At 34.4% G+C, this 17,893-nt stretch overlaps 3 protein-coding genes, 1 long non-coding RNA gene and 1 pseudogene across 6 annotated transcripts in view; 3 read left to right on the forward strand and 2 right to left on the reverse strand.

Moving 5' to 3' along the window:
- Window positions 1-6,245, forward strand: part of LOC104704979 (serine carboxypeptidase-like 10) — a 7,969-nt gene extending 1,724 nt beyond the window's left edge. Inside the window, exons 2-6 of one of the 3 annotated variants that reach the window (XM_019228196.1) lie at window positions 1,997-2,042; window positions 2,139-2,257; window positions 5,738-5,851; window positions 5,950-5,995; window positions 6,089-6,245. In XM_019228196.1, the coding sequence (XP_019083741.1) occupies window positions 1,997-2,042; window positions 2,139-2,257; window positions 5,738-5,851; window positions 5,950-5,995; window positions 6,089-6,169 (406 nt within the window). In that variant the 3' untranslated portion in view covers window positions 6,170-6,245. Of the gene's footprint in view, window positions 1-1,970; window positions 2,043-2,138; window positions 3,220-5,737; window positions 5,852-5,949; window positions 5,996-6,088 lie in introns of those variants that run through there. The other 2 variants (XM_019228193.1, XM_019228194.1) reach the window with 2 other exon arrangements.
- LOC109125711 lies at window positions 7-1,755 on the forward strand. Its single transcript, XR_002032906.1, has 2 exons — window positions 7-797; window positions 872-1,755. It is a non-coding gene; the product is annotated as an uncharacterized LOC109125711 (long non-coding RNA).
- On the forward strand, window positions 6,941-10,266 carry LOC104702831 (annotated as a pseudogene).
- On the reverse strand, window positions 10,887-13,661 carry LOC104702833 (serine/threonine-protein kinase SRK2J-like). Its single transcript, XM_010418753.2, has 9 exons — window positions 13,388-13,661; window positions 13,212-13,286; window positions 12,843-12,944; window positions 12,631-12,684; window positions 12,449-12,541; window positions 12,255-12,347; window positions 11,644-11,748; window positions 11,450-11,548; window positions 10,887-11,360 (listed from the first exon to the last, which is right to left on the reverse strand). The coding sequence occupies exons 1-9, from the start codon at window positions 13,505-13,507 to the stop codon at window positions 11,052-11,054; spliced, it is 1,050 nt and encodes a 349-aa protein (XP_010417055.1). The 5' UTR covers window positions 13,508-13,661; the 3' UTR covers window positions 10,887-11,051.
- On the reverse strand, window positions 16,229-17,500 carry LOC104702835. Its single transcript, XM_019228198.1, has 5 exons — window positions 17,398-17,500; window positions 16,941-16,985; window positions 16,785-16,857; window positions 16,622-16,687; window positions 16,229-16,539 (listed from the first exon to the last, which is right to left on the reverse strand). The coding sequence occupies exons 2-5, from the start codon at window positions 16,970-16,972 to the stop codon at window positions 16,399-16,401; spliced, it is 312 nt and encodes a 103-aa protein (XP_019083743.1). The 5' UTR covers window positions 16,973-16,985; window positions 17,398-17,500; the 3' UTR covers window positions 16,229-16,398.

Genomic DNA, 17,893 nt, shown 5'->3' on the forward strand with positions numbered 1-17,893 from the left:
GAGCCTGATCGGCATCGCTGGGTCTTGGTTTTTTCATCTCCACGGCCTCATCTTCCCTTGTAGTCTACTCGCTTCTAGTCTCAGTTCTATCGGTGGTCCTTTGAGTTTTCAGATCTCATCTCCGCCTTTGCGACAGCTTCAATCACCTTCTCCGGCTCCGCATCTGGTTCCTCCCCTCGGTGAATCTATCAAATCGAGTTCCCACCCCCTTGTCCCTGTTCGCGAGATCCATCAGTGTCCCTCTAGGCCCGGTTTTTGTCCGTTTCACCGCCCCATTAAGCTGTCAAATTTAACATCTTACCGCTCCATGGATCCAGATCCTCTCACCAAGTGCTTTGCTTGGGTGCAGTTGGACGGAAGCTCTGCTTTGACGCTGGCACCGGTGAACCGTTTGACAAAGAAACCCTCCTTCTTGGTGACCTCTGCTTCTCTCTCGATAACTCTTTGTCCCAGGTCATTTTCTCCACTCTCATTCTCAAACCCTGGAAGATAGTTTACGGTGTTTAAACTATAAGTCATCCCTGACCTGGAACCGCCTTAGACCCACTAGCTTTATTTTCATAGCAAGCCCAAATAATTTAATGTCTTTGTATCCTGCTTGGTCAAGATATTTCGATTGTGTTTGAATCTTCTTTGTGTCAAGGTCAATTAAAGAGCTTGGTATGGAAGTTTGCAATGCTGCTCGTTGATAATGTTTTTGCCTTGCCAATCGGTTTACCGCTATTGCTTGCTCTCCCTGATCCTTTAGCATACATATTACCAATAGCTCCACTGCTTCAGTGTCAACTTGTAACTAGGTCTAGTCTGAATCGCTCTTGTTGGGTCTGTAATGGGGGCTTTAGAAATCTGTTTGTTTACCACTTGTAACTAGGTCTAGTCTGAATCGCTCTTGTTGGGTCTGTAATGGGGGCTTTAGAAATCTGTTCGTTTACCACTCCCCATTAACCCCATATGACGAATTCAACCACCTCTTCCCCCTAGCTGATACATCTCTGATCTTAATGTGTCTTAGATTGCTGAAAATTCTATTTACCTCAATCCCTTTAGGCCTTCTTGTCTCTGTTTTGACTGGTGCAAAACACCACGGTAGCATAGCAAAAGACCTTCTAGGATGGCTAGATAGATACTTTTGTCAAGTTCAGATGGAAACATTGTATCACGCCCCACTTGAACCCTCCAGCCCCTTGTCTAACCACTCGTCCAAAGCTCTGAAGCTCGGGTCAGATCTCTTATCTCAATGTCAAGCTGACTACAAGCTTTATGTGGAAGTCCTTAACCTCCATGGCTTTTGGTTTCATGTGAGGGAGGACCCACCTGCTTTGTTATAGTTTTACATTCATTATTTGCGTTTCCCGGTCGTAGCTTCATCTAGAGCCTTGAGTTTTGCTCGTGAAAGTATGAGGGACTTTGATCCAATGCTTGTGAACCTTCTCTTGATGGCGAGGAACCCTACTTGTGTCCCATCAGTGGAACACTTTTTCAAAAGCTCTTATGCATTTCTTGCGCGAGCCGTTTATGACCATTTTTTGGTCGAGGATGTCGAGAAGCCTGTCTTCATGTTCGAATCCTCCTTGGCCCCAACAGTTTTCTCAAAGATTGCAAGCCTTTCAAAGTTGAGCATCACCTTGGAAAATTCATGGAGCCCTTAACTTTTCTTTTCCCGTTGTATTGTTTTTGCTTCAAGTTGTATGAACTGTCCTTTTTGAGGTTTTAATTTGAATGAAAATCTTGTTTGACCAAAAAAAAAAAAAAAGAGACAAATTTACGCAGCATGTATGATGAAACCTTTTGACAGATTTTGTAGTTAAGTTTAATCACAGTATACGGCTCAGCTCTACAATGTCTTAGTTATAAACAAAAAAGACTAAGAAACTAATAAAAAGGGATGAATCCATGTGTAAAATTATTTGTGGACAAGTGGACAAATTCTCATTTTGATAAATAGTTTGACAAAATTGTTGCTTTTGCAGTATTATTTGTATTTTCTCATTGAATGTTGGGCCAACGACGAGAGAGTTCGCGAAGCGCTTCATGTTACCAAGGTATTATGCTAAGTTTGGTTTAGGATCACTAACGAAATTTGAGGACATAAATAAAGTTTTTTGAAATCTAAATAATTGGCTTATCGATAATAACAGGGGACAAAAGGACAATGGAACCGGTGTAATTGGACAATTCCATACGATAATGATATTATAAGCAGTGTACCATATCATGCTAATAACAGCATCAGAGGATACCGATCTCTCATTTATAGGTTTGAGTTTTTTTTTTTTTTTTTGACTATAGGTTTGACTTTTGAGTTAACATTACTTTTCAACAACTAATCTTGTTCCATTTTTTTTTTTTGAATGAATATAAAAGTATATTCAACCAAAATAAAAGTTTTTGGTATATTATATATAGCTTTTTCCAAAAGAAATTTGATATAGCTAAAAAATTAAACCCTTAAAACCATGTTGAAAGCCAAGCTTGCAGACCATCTCTGAACTTAGCAAGATTAGTAAGCTAAACAGAGAAGAGCTTGTTACGAATTGACCGGTCAATAATCTGAGTGAGCTTAATCGGCGGACGTGGAGGGTCTCCATGCCTGCGATGATTCCTCTCGATCCAAATAGTGTGGACAGTTGCTTGGAAGAGAAGCTTGAGTAAAAAGCTGGTCGTCCCTGTAATCGTTGAGAAAGATAGAAGAGATAGAACCTGTACAAACCGAGTAGCATAGTGGCTGCCAAAAAGCTTGCGGGCTAACGTGCCCAAATCTGAGAGGAGTAAGAACAAGCGAAGAATAAATGCTCAAGCGTCTCCATGGGCTCTTCACAAAAAAAAAACAGAATAGATCAACGCCCATGTTCCATGTTAGCATATGGTCACCAGTTGTAAGTCTGTTCTTCGCAGCCAACCATAACATAAAGAGTACTTGGTAACTGATTCAAAAAAACCAAACACCCTTTGTATCAGCTTACGGTTGGACCTGGTTGACGAATCTGCAGCCACGTTTATGAGGAAAAGAAGCATATGTCATGGTCGATTGCCTCCACAATGCAATGTCTGTCTCCAAACATTGTCTTTTGTTTCTGATTTTGTGGATCTCCAATTCCACTTTGTTTAGAATGTCAAGTTTATGATGACGACTGCGATGTAAAGAGAGAATTGAGGCCATAGTGGCATATGATGGCACACCAAAGTCAATGAAACCTCTCCCTCCAAGGATCCTATATAGCCGACCTAGAGGACACCATTAATCATACCAGAAGGAAATTTGTAAACCACTTATAATCTCCATAGAGTGATAATCATTTGCATGTGATCTGTATTTTATGAGCTTCTTCCACATCCAAGACCCCTTAGTGGTGTTATCTTTAATCGATCAAAAAGAAGCAGATCGAAGCAGCTCCATTTAGATCCAATTTACCCATAGTGAATTAGTGCTGAAACTAAGCGCCAAATCAGCTTAAAGCAGCTCACTTTATTCACTTCAACAAGCAATTTTAAGCCTCAGCCGCCTTCATTCCTAGGTAAGCAGCCAAGTCACCTTATTTTTCTTTGCATTGAGTAGGGCTGGGCAAAATAACCGATAACCAAATAACTGACCGAAACCGAACCGAAAAAAACCAAACCGAACCGAACCGAAATTCTTCAAATACCCGAATGGTTAGTAAAAATCTATATCCAAACTAACCGAAACCGAACCGAACCGAACCGACAATTAAATGGTTAACCGAAATATCCGAAAACCTAGAAGATATCAAATATTATATACTTAATATTATGCAAAACATAAAATAAACTTAAAATATAAATTATTTCTAGATTCAAAACAATTAAATATTTTAAATAATCAATATATGTAAATGTTATTATTTTGAATTTACAAAGTTAAATACTATTTTGTAAAATTGAATCAATATTTTTCCCTTTTTTGTATTTTTGTTATTATATATTTGGTTAATTTTGGTTATATTCGGTTAGTTTTGGTTATATTTGGTTTATTTGGTTAATGTTAATATAATTTATGTTAGTTATGGTTATTTATTTAAATAACCAAACCGAAACCGAACCGAAAGAAACCGAACCGAACCGAACCGAAATTTTAAAAATATCCAAATGGTTATTATATTACTATATCCAAAATAACCGAAACCGAATACAACCGAACCGAAACCGAATGGTTAACCGAATGCCCAGACCTAGCATTGAGTTTAGGCCCAGACAAGAGAAAAGCAGCATATATTCTCTCGATTTCCTGAACACATGCACTAAGTAAACGAAAAGCTGAAATTCAGAATTGGTGAGGCTGGCAATGACAGATTGGAGAAGTTGGAAACGTCCTGCGAATGATAAGAAGTGATGCTTCCAAGGGCTTATTCGTTGTCTAATTTTTCAATCAAAGGGATACAATAAGCAGGAGTCATCATCTTAGTGAGTAGAAGCAGCCCCAAATAACGCACAGGCAAAGACCCACAATCAAAGGAAATTGTGCTAATAGAGAGTCGCAAGTGAAGCCAGATACTCCTTACAAAAAAATAGTTGATTTCTCCAGGCTGATACTGAGGCCTGAAACAGCCATAAACTCTTTAAAGACCTCTAAAATGCCTTCCAACAAGGAGAGTTTACCATCAGAAAAAACCATGATGTAATCAAAAAAACATAGGTGAGTTAGTTTCGTTGCTCTACACCATGGGTGATAGCCAATGACTCGCGACTCCACTGTCCTATCAAGAAGAGTAGATAGGATATTCATACAGACCAAAAAGAGGTACGGAGAGAGTGAGCAGCCTTGTCGAAGGCTCCTTTCACTGCGAAAAAACCCAGCCAACTCTCCATTTACTTGAACTGAAAAAGAAGTTGGTGTGATGCATAAAGTGATCCGCTGGATAAAGCGCTTAGGGAGGTTCAACGCTTTTAACACATTCAACAAAAACGACCACTGAAGAAAATCAAAAGCTATAGAGATGTCAATCTTCATAGCACAACGGGATGACACTCCCTCATTATGATAGTCCTTAACGAGCTCAGTCGTTAGACGCTTGGTCGATATAGCACATTACATCAGAGATTGGGAGATAACCTTTCATCTCTCGGGCATCAGTCTTTCAGCTCTAACAATCCACCAAGCACTCCTATAAACGGTGCAAAGATGACATAGAGTGGCTTGCCAAAAATTTCCCAACGTGGGAGTAAACTCATAATGATACGCCATAAGGTTTGTAATTTTGAAAGGTCCTTTTGGTTTCTGTATTTCTGATGCCAAGTAAATTTTTTAACGGAGATGATCAGAGCATCCTCCTGACTCCATCATATAATAAGAACGTGGGTATCGCATTGGCCATTCCACATTCTGCAGAACTCGATCAAGAGTCTTTCAAATAAGACCGAAAATCCGTTTATTACTCCTAGTAAAGAGCGGGCCATGAACTTTCATATCCATCAAAGAGCAGTATCAAATAACATCCTGAAAGTCCCTCATCCCTAAGGTTACCATTTGTGCAGATTGAGCGTTGGAGCAAAATTGACTCCAAACTCCATTATAAAGATGGAAATGGAGATGAGTTGGAAATGATCTAACTAAACCGAATTTGCATCAAACAATCCAAATTACAAATAATTTATATGGTTATAGATTTTATAAAACCAAGGATGATTAAACTAAACTGAAAACAAAAGCCTAAACTAGATTGCCTAGAAGATTAAGGAGTTTTTATTTTTCTTTTTCTTTTTTGCGGTTTATGGTGAACAGTGGAGACCATGACATTACGATGCCTTTCCAAGCAACTCAAGCCTGGATAAAATCTCGAAATTACTCAATCGTTCATGACTGGAGGCCTTGGATGATAAAAGATCAAATCGCGGGGTAAAATATATATGTGTATTAGTGTTGTAGGTTTCTCTTGTTTATTCATTTTCTTTTCAAACTCGCTTACAAATCATTCTTGGCTTTTTTCATGACAGATACACGAGAACTTATTCCAATGAGATGACATTTGCTACTATCAAAGCAAGTTTTCTTGTTTCACCTTAAAAAGTTTTACTGTCATTTGTATTACAATAAAAGTTTTTATTAATTTTAATTAGCATTTTAACTATATAGGGAGGTGGACACACGGCAGAGTATCTACCAAACGAAACATCTATCATGTTCGAAAGGTGGATCAGCGGCCAATCTTTGTAATAGAGGCGCATTGCCTTGACATATGAAGAATATGTATGTGTACCATGAAATATTTGTATTTGGAGGCTCATGGCATTTGTCAGCCTTTGTCTCTCCTTGCATTGGTTTTGTCAGTCACCGCGTTATACTTAATAAGTTTGAAGAGAAAATATCTGCTAATGAATCTCTTTTTGTGAGTTATGCCCAAGTCCTATTAAGTTTTATGGTATTTTTTATAACATACATCAATTAAAAACTAATGGATTGGCCTATATATGTTGTGAGTACAAAAACTATAGACATGTACGGCTTGGTGTTTAGAAATATCTGTTAATGAATCAATTAAACTCAAGTCCTATTAAACTCAAACCCATTGTCGACGATCTTAAATTGTTGTAGAAAATGTAAAACTCCCTCTGTCTAATTTTATAAAATTTCCTGACTAAAAAAAAAAGTTTCTTATATTCAAAAAAATAATTTTATAAAATTTCCTAAGAGAATAAAATTAAAGAAACCATAGTTTAACAATTATTTTAAATATTCTGAATAATAGTAGAATGACCACAAAATGCCATTGGTCATAATATTATAAACATAAATTCTGCATTTTTGTTTTCAAAATAATAAAATGATAAAGAAAATAAAATTAAAACATCTAATATATTGATTGTACATTAAATACATTCTGGATGAGCTTGATGGTCCCTAGTTGTGGCACGCAAAGCTAAATAATTTTAAATTTCTTTAATCTTTCTGCACTAAAAAACAATATTTTTGGAACCAACTCGAATATTTTATCGATACGAAGAGATCCTACTCAACGTCAGGCAACTACTGAATTAGCGAAACGCTAGCTACTTTATCTTTCCCTATATAGTACTCGATCATTAGAAACGGATAAAGAATGAGTATGACACTACAGTTTCTGCTTCTTGTTCTACTTTTCTTGAGTCATCATGTTGATTCTGGCTCTGTCGTCAAGTTTCTTCCTGGTTTTGAAGGCCCTCTTCCATTTGAACTCGAAACCGGGTTTGTAAAAATGGCTCTTCTTATTTTACCAATGCAATTATGTATTGTGAGTTTGGAGTTAGTAACTAGACATTCTTATGAATGAAGGTACATTGGCATGGATAAGGAAGAGAATGTGCAACTTTTCTACTATTTCATCAAATCTGAGAAGAACCCAAAAGAAGATCCTCTTCTTATATGGTTAAATGGAGGACCTGGATGCTCTTGTCTTAGTGGCCTTTTATTTGAGAACGGTAAATCTAATATTTCTTCTTTGGCTAAGCATTATTATTAAGGACTTGTTTAAAGTGGGAAGAAATTAGGACCGTTGGCTTTGAAGTCCGAGGTTTACAATGGAAGTGTTCCTTCCTTGGTCTCAACGACATATTCATGGACAAAGGTAGTATGAAGTACGTTCAGATTTTGTGTCACAAACCTAATTGTATATTCTTGATCTTTTAAAGTTTTGAATCATATTCTCAGACGGCAAACATAATATTCTTGGATCAGCCTGTTGGATCTGGCTTCTCCTACTCAAGAACTCCAATTGGAAAAACTAGTGACACAAATGAAGTCAAGAGGATCCATGAGTTTCTCCAAAAGGTTATAAGACAGAAACAATTGTCTTTTTTATACCGTTGGTCTTTGTGTCTTTAAGCTCATGTGTATGTTGATAATTATGGATTTCGAGAAATCTTTCTCGGCAAGATGTAGGCTTAACCATACCGGTTTGCCAACTTGTTGAAACCATCCCGTCTCATTTAAGTTAAGACGTTCTAATTTTATATTTATACCGAGAATAAGACGACCTAGGTGTTTATTGGTATTCTTTGAGTGGTTAGCTCATATAACATCAAGAGCTTATTGTTTTGCAGTGGCTAAGAAAGCATCCACAGTTTTCCTCCAATCCTGTTTACGTTGTTGGAGATTCTTATTCAGGTATGATTGTTCCGGCCCTCGTTCAAGCAATCTCAAAAGGTATATATGATATCTTGTCATATTAATCAATCCCAATACACTTATTTAATTGATTAGATCTCTCACGTTTTAATAATTTAGATAATGTGATGCAGGGAATTATATATGTTGCAACCCTCCTATAAATCTACAGGTCACAGATATTTGATAATTGCTTCTTATGATATTTCCATAGCTTCTCGAACACTTAATGTTTTGATGCCAAAAACAGGGTTATGTGCTAGGAAACCCGATAACGCATATCGAAATTGAACAAAACTATCGTGTTCCATTTGCTCATGGGATGTCACTAATCTCTGATGAACTCTACACTGTAATGAAATATATACCATGCTTAATTTGTTATTTTGTCACTAGAGAGTTTTAGTCTTTTCAGTATTTCTGTTTTTTTACGAGCCGAATTTAACTTTACCAAATTTGAAACATTATTTCTTACAGTCACTTAAGAGATTTTGCAAAGGAAATTATTTCAATGTGGATCCACGTAACACATAATGTTTAAAACTTGTAGAAGAATACCGTAAGGTACACGCTATGAAACCCTGGTAGATGTTTTTTTTCTTCTTTTGCTTGGTAATTAGTTTCACTAATTCAAATTTTTCTCTTTGGTTTGGTTATAGTGTACTGACAAAATAAATAGCCATCATACGTTAATACCAGATTGCGATGACACAAATACACAACATATATCTCTTGATTGCTACGTAAGTAATACATTATATCTCATCTGATTTAATAATGTTTCTGCTCTTATTTGCTCCAAAATAATAACTTAGAGAAAGCTGACAGAGATAATCAAATATTGTGAGTAGTCATATCCTTATTTCGATAGATATTTACAAGGTTGCGTTTGCAGTACTATCCGTATCATCTCGTTGAATGTTGGGCCAACAATGAGAGCGTTCGCAAAGCTCTTCATGTTAAGAAGGTAAATAATGACATTTTTGATATAACTTGATATAAAGCGTGAAACTTTAGAGAAAACATATTGAACGTAAAATTATTGCAGGGGAGTATAGGAGAATGGATAAGGGATAATGGTAGGAATATTCCATACAGTCTCGACATTAAAAATAGCATACCATACCATATGGATAGCAGCATTCATGGCTACCGATCTCTTATCTTCAGGTTAGAACGTTAGAGTTTAATGTACTTTTCATTTCCCTATACATCTGTACTAGGGTAGGTGGGCAAAAATTACATAGCCAGAAATTAAATGAAACCAAAATTTTGCATTACAAAATTATTGGTTTTACTGTTTCAAGAAAAAGAAAAAAAAAATGAAGATCGAAACCGGTTTTTGGTGTATTTGAACCAAACAAAACCAATTTTATGAAAAATATTTATATTTTTTAGGTTTATAGGTAGGATTCATGGGGATGTGCCTTTATCAAGTAATTAACGGTCTACCTCTGCGAGAAAAAAAAAAAAACACAAACTGAATTTGCATCAAACTTAGCTGAAACCAAATCAAATTATAAGTAGTTTTTATTTGATATAAGTCTGAAATAAACTTGTGTGATTTATGGTGAACAGTGGCGATCATGACATAACGATGCCTTTCCTTGCAACTCAGGCATGGATAAAATCTCTAAATTACTCCATCGTTGACGATTGGAGGCCTTGGATGATAAAAAATCAAATCGCTGGGTAATATATGTGTTTCTCTTGTTTTTTTTTTGTTAAAGTGTGTTTCTCTTGTTTGTTTTTCATTTTCTCGTCATCACAAGCTTATCATAATACCATTGTTGATTTTTTTTTTTTTTTTTTTNCAGATACACCAGAACTTATTCCAATAAGATGACATTTGCTACTGTTAAAGCAAGTCTTCTTGTTTCGATTTAACATTTATTTTTCATAGCATTACAATTTAAAAGTGCACTTTTAATTGCTTGACATTTTTGATTATAGGGAGGTGGACACACGGCAGAGTATCTACCAAACGAGACCTCTATCATGTTCCAAAGGTGGATCACTGGCCAGCCTTTGTAATTGAGGCTCATTACCTTAACGTATGAAGAATAAAATATATGTACCATGAAATCTTTGTAATGGAGGCTGATCATGGCCGTTGTCTCTTTGTATTGGTTGATACTAAAATTTTGAAGAGAAGTTTCTGTTAAGGATTATCATTTTGTGATCCATAATATTATCATACTTTGGGTTAAACTCTAGTTCTAATAAGTTCCAACAGAAATCAAATAAAAATTAGTGGATTGGCCTATATTGTTGTAATTGGTGCAAAAACTAGAGTCACAGGTTGGTATGTTTAGCCTGTTTTTTAATAACAAAAATGTATTGAGAAATGAGAACTGATTATACTTTGCTAGATCTTAAGCATGTACGTAGATTGATGATTAAATAAGGGATACTTGGATAGCAAACACTAGTAATTTGAGATTGTACGGCCCAATTGTCAATAGAAGCATAAAATTACGAAATGTAATAGTAGTTTGGGTCTGGTCCGACCCATGTTTTAACAGACGTAAAAGTAAATTCGGAAAGAAAAAATTATGATTATATCAGAGCCAGGTTTCGATCCTGGGCCCACCACGCTTCCGCTGCGCCACTCTGATATTTTTGTTAGAGATATTCATATTATAAATTTAAATTAGCTTGTTACGTCTAATGTGTATAAATTTATCGTTTGCAAACCAAAAACTAAGATTTAAAAATTATAAATTTGACAATTAATATTTAATACCAACTTAAATTAACAGAATATTTAAATGGAGTCGAAGAAATATAATTAGAAAGAAAAAAACAGATGTAATGTGTTTAATTACTAAATCCAAATATTCAGAAACTGAATAATAAAACAAAAAGAAGAGATAAGAAAAACGATATTCAAATATAAAATTACAACAAGTTCATAATCTGACAACATGTAACATATTTTATAACGTCAATGCTTCTATTTCGAAGATTTCTCTCCTAAAGTGTACTCATAATAACATTCTTCATCATTAGCATCCAAATATTCCTCTTCTTCTTCTTCTTCTTCTTCTTCGCCATCTTTTTCATTTGTTCCAAGCGGGCGAGAAAGGTTTGGTATGGTTCTTGCCTCACCAACTATCTTCATAATCTCCTCTACTCTTTGAGGAGAAAAGTTGATAAGATTACCATTCCTCTGGTAATAGATTGCTTGTGCTGACTCCTTAAGTTCTCTTGGCAAATTCTTTAGGAACCATGCATGACTCTTGATCTCTTTTAACGTACTTCTCTGTAATAGTTACAAATTAACCAACAAAATTTTAACAAGAATAGGTCGAAATTATTAAACTTATATAGTTTAATATATTATATACTTACATGTAATGGACTGGCAACAAATATACGAGCTAACAAGTTTCTGCAGTCTTCAGATATGTGAACATATCCTGGAATCTTGTACTTTACAGCCATTATTTTCTGTAAAATCAAACCACAAAAATGTTGTATGTACGATTAGTATACGAATTATAGTACTTCCGTTTATTTTCATTTTTAAAATAAAAGATTTATACCTGAACAGTTTTTCGAATATTGCGAGGGTCTTTACGGTCTTCGAAAGGGTAAGCTCCTACCAACATAACATAGAGTGCCACTCCACAAGACCACACATCAACTGACTGTAAAACAGATTGAAATAAGTGTTTTTTTTTTTTAAGTTTAGTTCACAGATCATATAGTCGGAATGGACAAGTGTCTTAGCAAAGTAATTTGATGAATATAAAATGTAACGCCACGAAATTTATGCATGTTATTTCCGAGAACAAATATTAAGTTGACTAATGATGTTGATGACGTTAATTATTTGAAAGTGGCCATTTAAATTTTTGAATAACTATTAGATAAAAGTCGATATAACGTATACTATTACTATAGAAGATTGGTAACACATGTCATGAGTGAGATATTATGAAGCAAAAGTTTTTTTGTCGTGTACTACTCTTTTTCCATGAAATTATGGTTTTATAAACTATTGAAAGTGGAATGTCCACCTAAAAAAAACTATTGAAAGTGGAATTCAAACTTGTAAATATCTTCATTATTGAAGGCAACAAAAAAACAAAAATATCTTCATTACTACTGAAACTTATCCTGTATGAAAAATAATAATAGTATAATTATTTACCTTTCCGTCGTATTCTGATCGACAAAAAACCTCCGGTGCTATATATGCCGGAGTTCCCACCGTTGATTTTGGGTTGGAATGAAGAACTGAAGACTGTACAAATTTTTAGGAATTATTATACATTCCGAAAATTAGTATACAAACTTTAACTAACATAAACAGAAATAAAAAAAATTACTCATTTAAAAAAAAACCTTAGAGTAGCCAAAATCACAAATTTTCAAACGTGGTGCTGGGCTTCCATCAAGCAATGTATTTTCTAATTTCAGATCTCTATGGCATATTTGCTGCAAAATTCATTTGTTTCATTAGTAAAACATAATAACGCAAACTATTCTCTATATATACAATTTGGTCTATATCTAAATAATTTTACCATTGTATGTAAGTAATGCACTCCGCAAATGAGTTGTTGAAAAAAATATCTCGCCTGCAAGTAGATCAATTAATTAAATTAAAAGTTTTTAAAAAAACAATATTTGGCGATTTTTTTATATGTGGTGAGTAAAAAGTAAAATGCATGTTTTTTTATTCTTTTTTGATAATCGGTAAAATGTATATTATCGACAAAAAAAAGAATTTCCAAACCTCCGCTTCGCTAAATCGACCCGCGGTAGATATCCGTTCAAACAGTTCTCCTCCAGCTGCATACTCCATTACAATCCCAAGATGTGTAGGAGTTAGAACAACCTAAAATCAACAACAACAAATTTTTAAGTTTTTTTTTTCTCTCTTATCAACATCAAATTATGGATTGAATATGGAACATGTCGAATAGATCATGGGACTATATATATATGTCCATATCTTTGCACGAAGTTAGAAACAACTTGTGGAGTTGTGCTGTTGTGGGAGTATCCAAATTCAAAATCAAACACGACGTACGTTTATTTCTTAACAAAACAAATATTTACTTCGTTGACAGAAAAAGAAAAATAAAAATAAAAAAAAACTTACCTCTTTAAACCGAACAATATTGGGATGACTAAGAGACCTATGATTAATTATTTCTCTTGCAACGTTCTCATCTATCTGTATCAAAGCATCAGTTTGGGTAATAATTAAGATGAGATTCTTAGTATGAAAAATAACGAAAAATACAAAAGAAAGAAGAAGAAAAAAATGAAATGGACCGTATAGCCTCGATCGATGAATTTGACAGCCACAAGCTCGTTGGTTTGCTTATTACGCATAAGCCGAGCCAATCCGAAATTACCAAATCCCAAATCCTTCACCATCTCATACTTCTCCATGGCTAGCTTTTTTTTTTTTTTTTTCTCGCTTATCTAAAATGGTACTTTAATATATACTTTTATGTTGTTTTATGAATCCTCTCTTCCTAAATATTTGTAGAGAAAGATATATAGATATATAGATAGAGTGAGAGAGAAGAAAGTTATATATTAGTTTACACGTAGCAAAATGTGACGACTAGCTACTAGAAGTGTTGAAAGAGCTTTTCACGATATCAATGGTCATTTTATTTAGTAAGTCTTTCTTTAGTACAGTTTTGGTTTAGAGTCCGGGTTGATTGATATTTCTGGGACAGTTTTCGTTTATCTATAAAGTGTGGTAATATATATATATATATATATATATATATATATATAAAAAAAAAAAGACAGTGGTAATAAATCATTCTACCACCCTCCTTCTCGAGGATGAGCTGCACTCTCTCCGTCTTTCAGTGCAGCCCCTAGGGTGTGATCGATCTCTTTGGCAACATAAGAATGGCTCTTACAAGTCCAAGTTCTCAACATCAGATATCTGGCACCTAGTTCGACAACACCACACTCCTTTGTCACTTGGCTTGCTTTTCATAACAGACTCTCAACGGGTGATAAACTAGTTCAATGGAATGCTGATGCAAATGGCGACTGTGTTCTCTGACAAGGCCATCAGAAAACATGGAAGCACCTTTTATTTTCTTGATCCTACTACTCTCAAGTTTGGTCTACCTTGACTAGTGCTATGCTAGGCATCAAGTACACCACACATTGGGATCAGTTGGCCACTCTGCTTCTTGACTCCTCCACCCCTCGGCTCCACCGGTTTATTCTCTATTATGTCTTCCAAACCTTGCTACACAGCATTTGGCGGGAACGGAATGCTAGACGACATGGTGAAGCTCCAACTCCACCCTACAGTCTCTTCCGCTTCATTGACAAGAATGTCCTTAATCGGCTGCTCACCTTGTCGACTGTTCCTGGCTATGAGAATGGTCTCCAGTTCTGGTTTCAAACTCATCTCATCTAATATGTTTCTAATAGTTTTCGATTTACCTCTGTTTTTTGGTGAATATAATTTAACATTCATACAAAAAAATAAGTCATTCTATGTATGTAAGTATAAATAGGATCTCAAACTGAAGTAGGTATTATTTGAGACAGCTACTCACGTTTAAGGTTTTAAGGGTCTTTTCTTTAGATAGATTGCAAAAGAGGTTTTGAAGTTTCTCTAAGACTAGATTTTGGTAACACGTCAATGGGTATCTTGATAGTGTGTAATTCTAATTAGGTGATATTTGTATGTTTGCCTATTTGACTTGTATAGTATTTGACGATTAGGCACACTATTAAACTTCGGTACGTTTGTTGCGTCTTGCAAAATTATTTGCACTTACAAGTGGTAGCATAGACTTTTTTTTATGGTTGTCCAGATCAGAGAGAAAGGGTTGGAAAAGTGAAATCATCCAATTATAAGTAACCTCATATTTTATTTTATTTGGTCAGCTATAATAGTGCCCCTTACTGTTGATCAGCTATTTCAATCAAATTTAACTTTTAAAAGCCTATGGCTGTGGAGTTGCCTAAATGGAAAAAAGAACAATAATAATGGATGTACCCCCAACTTTTTCACACACACTCCATCCTCCATTTAAAGACTACATTTCAACATGGAGGCAAGATTGTTACGTGGGAATAGTAGCTCGAGCACTGATCAGGGGCGGATCTATGTAGTGATGGGGTGGGGCACGTGCCCCATGCTACTTGTTAAAAATTATCTAATACATTTGGTTAGTTTAGTTACACAGTTTAATTGTTACCTAGGTGCCCCATGCATCTTTTTTGGTGAGGAGTTCCAATCCTGACTTTCATCTTTTTTTTGTTGCCTTTTTTCCTACAACCAATGTTATTTTTGTTATGTTTACTTACATGTTAATATTTTTTTCTACTCTAAATTATACTTACATTTAAATAGTTAATTAGTATAATATATATTGTTGAAATCTATCTAAATAAAGGATTTTTTACTAAAATTAATCATATGAATTCAAAAATAATACATAATATAACTCTTGCATGTAACTTCTAAACATTTCTACAATTCTATATATTAGTTTTTAAGATTTTAAATGTAGATTTGGACTCTTCATTGTTGGACCTTCGATTTGATATATTATTTATCAATATTTTACAAATTTTACCGTGATTACGAAAGATTATATTGATTATTATTTATGATTTTTTGAATTTTTTTGTACATTTTTTAGAGTTAGAGAATAAAGTTGCAAAGAAATGATTATTTAAAAGGTTAATATACTGCACAAAATCCTTATATAATAAATGTTTAGATATAATTTTCATTTAAATATATGTAATGTGCAATTGAATATATTATAAAACCAACTAAAATAGTTTTTAAATATACAAAAATATAGAAAATTAAATTTGTTTAATATTTTATAATATAAATTTAATATATTAATTATTAAATAATTTGTGCCCCACATCAAATTTCTTTCTGGATCTGCCGCTGGCACTGATCCAGTTGAATCTCTTAAGACCTAACCTATTCTAGTAACAACCTAACTCTTTTTCCAAGCTCCCTTTATTTTACATTGCAAGTGTCCATAGCGAGTGGGGAGCCATTTAACTTATATTATACAGTACATGTGGAGCATGTTGTTCCATAGTAAGTGCAAGAGAGTTTCAGGCCTTTCATAAACAGTTTTATTCATCACTCGAAAAAAGAAGAAAACTTAAGCTGCATTTAAAAAGCATAAACAAAGGTGAAGACGACTACTACCCGCTATATAGGCATAAGAGCCATCGTAAAAACTAGAAAACATCGCACATATAGATAATAAGTAGAACTAACATGTCACTAAAGAGAAACTAACTTACACAAGAACTGAAAATCTTCATTGAGTTGGCATTTGAGTCTTTTTCCTTCTTCTCACATATGTGATTAACGCCTTGGATGTACTAGACGTCGTATCAGAAGCTTCTGCCACTACCACTATTTCTTTACCATGTGACACATTTTGAGTCTCCTCCATTTTCTTGAAAAGAAAACCAACATTAATCTTAAATCAAATCCAACATCTTCAAGAAGAAAAAACAGCAATCTTTATATATACAAACCTTGTTATTTTGGCGACGTGTAGACATCAGCTCATATAATTTCCTCATCATCATCTCCTCTTCCACCTGAAGTTGTCTAGTTCTCTTAATCACATCATCATCAAAGTCATTGTTTCCGAAGAGAACTTTCAAATGTAATTCACTAAGTTTCTTGAAAACAAACCTGAAGCTTTTGGAGTTCTTGAGTCATGGTTTTATGAGTTTCTGTGAGCAATCCATTTTGCTTCTCCAAATGGCTGTTTTACATACTAACAACAGTGAATCGTTATACGGACACAACACGAGCTAAGAAAAAAAAAACGAAAAAACAAAGACGTACTTTAAAAGAGCCTCTGTATGTTCAGGATCCATGCTCAACTTCTTCCTAGTGATCATCATCAACAAATAAGTCAAAAAATTTCAAAAGAAGAGTATTTGAAAAAATGCATATAAAGGCACAGTTTTGATCAAGTAAGGTAAAAAGGATAAGTCTTTTATCACTGATTCATTCCATACACACATAACTAGAGAAGAACTGACTCTTAAAATCTGAAGGGTGTATGTATGATCACAAATTCATACATGTTTATGCCAATTCAAATTAGCTGCATAATAAGGGTGGAAAAGGAAGATCTGAGTTAGACAATTCGTCGAGCAACTGGTGTGCAAAGGCCTCTTTAACTATCAATTACCAAAACCCATGCTTGATGAATCATACATAAACCTATCAGTTATATATCTATCTTAAATAGAGGTAAACGATCAAAAAAAAGCAAACAGTTTTGATATACCCTCACCACCACTTTAACACTTGACGATTCGCTTCTTCCCTCTCTCGTTTCGTTTGGGTTTCGTTTTCTTTTTCCTTAAAAAGGAGACAAATATTTGGTTGCAAATTGCTGGATTTACGTTTTTCGCCGCAAAAAATTGCAATTATTTATTTTACTATTTGTTAATTTTTTTTCTATAGAAAAATTTATATGTTTTAAATTTTGTATAATAAAAATCTATACCAAAAAAATGCTGACACACCTAATTTCTCTGCAATGTTTTTAAAACCGGACCGGAAGGTGAACCGGAAAGCTTTCGAGTCACTGGATCAATCGGTCAGACCGGTTGAATCACGGATCAATTAGTTTATTGGTTTGTTTACATTTATAAATATAACATCTACTTTTCTATAAATATATGAACAAAACATACATAATAAAGTACTAAACAACTAAAATTAATCTTTTAAATGATTAGATAAAATAATTAAGTGATTTTTCTATAAATAATAATATTAATTTA

Source organism: Camelina sativa, chromosome 7, assembly GCF_000633955.1.
Source record: "Camelina sativa cultivar DH55 chromosome 7, Cs, whole genome shotgun sequence".
Taxonomy (NCBI): domain Eukaryota; kingdom Viridiplantae; phylum Streptophyta; class Magnoliopsida; order Brassicales; family Brassicaceae; genus Camelina; species Camelina sativa.